Source organism: Acomys russatus, chromosome 8, assembly GCF_903995435.1.
Source record: "Acomys russatus chromosome 8, mAcoRus1.1, whole genome shotgun sequence".
NCBI lineage: Eukaryota > Metazoa > Chordata > Mammalia > Rodentia > Muridae > Acomys > Acomys russatus.
The window spans coordinates 40519402-40522081 of NC_067144.1; the positions used below are offsets into that span (position 1 = coordinate 40519402).

Below are 2680 nucleotides of genomic sequence, written 5' to 3' on the forward strand. Positions count from 1 at the left end.
TGGCTTCAGCATAGGAACATTTTTGAGTATATATTCCAAATGCATTCTTAAATACTGACTTTATTGCTGCAGTAGTGCTTAATCATCTCTACTTTATATAAAACTTCATTCTGGGCACCAATAAGGTAAATTTTTTTGGAAACTTAGAACAGTAGTTGTGTCTTGGTTAGGGTCCCTTACTCCCAACAGTTTTCCTGAAAGCTTTTTCCCCCTGCAAATATTCATTTAAAGGTATATTTATAAAAATCACTCCACATTATGTAAATCTCACTAGAAGCCCATTCCTAAGAGGTAAAGTACAAATTCCTTTATCCCTTAAGGTACTCAATGTACATTCCAATAGCTTTTCTCATGTTTATGCAGCACATACAAGAAAAAATTTTGTGTTGGTGTGTTCCCCAATAAATGTATCCCAAGTTTAGAAGGCCTTAATTTGTTACTGCTTACTCATGACTGCATGGAATCAATTAAAAATTTTGTCGTTCTTAATTTCCAGATTATTCCTTACGCTGTAACATTATACAGACTATGAGAAAAGTGTAACATATTGTCTCATTACTAGAGGCTCCTTCAGTATTCACATAAAAATTTCCCAGTGACTTTTGTCTTACATTCATTACATCTAATTTCAGGAGACATTCAATGACAACATGGACAAAGACAATGAAACACTATGGACAGAGTTTGTTCTCACAGGTCTCATATGCCAGCCACCATGGAAAATCCTCCTGTTCCTAGTGTTCTTGGTAATATACCTCACGACCATTGTGGGGAACCTTGGTCTGATCACTCTCATCTGGAATGACCCTCACCTTCACATCCCCATGTACTTCTTCCTTAGTAACTTAGCCTTTGTGGATACTTGGTTATCATCCACAGTGACTCCAAAGATGCTATTTAGTCTCTTGGGCAAGGGCAAGGTGATTTCTGTCTCTGAGTGCATGATACAATTTTTTTCTGTCGCAATCTGTGTGACCATAGAATGTTTTCTCTTGGCATCGATGGCTTACGATCGCTATGCAGCCATATGCAATCCTTTGCTTTATCCAGTGATTATGACTAATAGAGTATGCCTTTGCCTGTTAGCTTTATCATTTGTAGGTGGCTTTCTTCATGCAGTAATTCACGAAAGCCTTTTATTCAGATTAACCTTCTGTAATTCAAATGTACTGTATCATTTTTACTGTGATGTTATACCACTGTTAAAAATTTCCTGTACTGATCCTTCCTTAAATTATCTGATCATTTTCATTTTCTCTGGTTCGATACAAGTGTTTACTATTGTGACTGTTGTTATCTCTTACACATTTGTTATCCTTACAATTTTAAAAAAGAAGTCTGACAAGGGCGTAAGGAAGGCTTTCTCCACTTGTGGAGCACACTTCTTATCTGTGGTTTTGTACTTTGGGCCTCTTCTCTTCATGTATGTGCACCCAGCATCTTCAAAAGTAGATGAACAAGACATGATCTTCTCTCTGTTTTACACAGTTATAATTCCTGTACTAAATCCAATTATTTACAGTCTCAGAAATAAGCAAGTCATAGATTCTCTGAAAAAAATGTTAAAGAAAACAGTTTAGATTTTATCAATATCTGCTAATTTTATTAAAATCCACAATATTGTAGAAGTAGGTGGATATTTTGCATTTCAACAGCTTTAAAATTTAAATGTTTGACAAGATTATTGAATTTAATTTAAATATACAGTTATCTCCTAAATACATTGATAAATATGTTTTCATTGTTCATATATACATATATAAACTTTCAATAATGTGTTCTTATATCACTATAAAACAGAAAGCAAGGAAACAAGTTATAGTTTCCTGTTATGTTGTGCGTGTGGAAAATATAATCATCTTCTTTCTCTCAAAAGCCCTTCAGTGTGATACTTTAGAGAGAAACTTGGACTATGCAGCGTCAAAGTCATGTCACATTGGATCTATGTTGTTGGCAGGTTTGTGTGGGAGTGCATAGAAGAAACATCAGGAATACTGATAGCCATCAAATGTCTTTCATGACATACTTAGCGTGAAATGGTGACTATCAGTTGCCGAAGAAACTCAGCTCATATGTATTGTAGAAAGATAGACAAATATTTGAACATAATCAAAAGAACTAATGAAAAGGTAATCAATGACTTGAGGGTAGGGACAATAAGTATGAATATGGTCTTAGCTCACTGTACTTCTTTTTTGCTTGCTTTATTTTGTTATAATTTATTCACATTACATCCTGAACGTAATCCCCTTGCTCTTATCTTCCTGTTCCCACCCTCCCTCCATTTTCCACCCTATTCCTCTCCCCTAGATCTCTGACAGATGAGGTCCTGCTTCTTTACCTTCTGACCACAGCCTATCAGTTCTCCTCTGGATAGCCTGCATCCCCTTCCACTGCCTAGAGCCAGTGATCAAATCGTGGGCACCAGAGTTACTGTCAGATGCAGTTCCCATCTCCCACCCCCTTCTGCATGTGAAGAATGAGCTGTCCATCAGCTACATCTGAACAAGGGGTCTAGGTTCTCTGATTGCAGTGTCCTTGGTTGGTGCTTTAATTTGTGCAGGTCCCCCTGGGTCCAGATCCGCCAGTCTTGACAATCTTCTTGTGAAGCTCCTGACAACCCCCCACCTTATCTCTGTCCTTCCATGCCCCAACTCTTCCATACAAGTCATAGCGCTTT

At 37.2% G+C, this 2680-nt stretch overlaps 1 protein-coding gene across 1 annotated transcript; it reads left to right on the forward strand.

Annotated features, from left to right (window-relative positions):
• Positions 1-650: 650 nt before the first annotated feature.
• On the forward strand, positions 651-1580 carry LOC127192781 (olfactory receptor 183). The gene has a single exon (XM_051150093.1). The coding sequence runs from the start codon at positions 651-653 to the stop codon at positions 1578-1580; it is 930 nt and encodes a 309-aa protein (XP_051006050.1).
• Positions 1581-2680: the final 1100 nt, after the last annotated feature.

Excerpts from the sequence above, each read along its gene's own strand:
- LOC127192781 (XM_051150093.1), top strand. The coding sequence starts at position 651 with ATGGACAAAGACAATGAAACACTATGGACAGAGTTTGTTCTCACAGGT.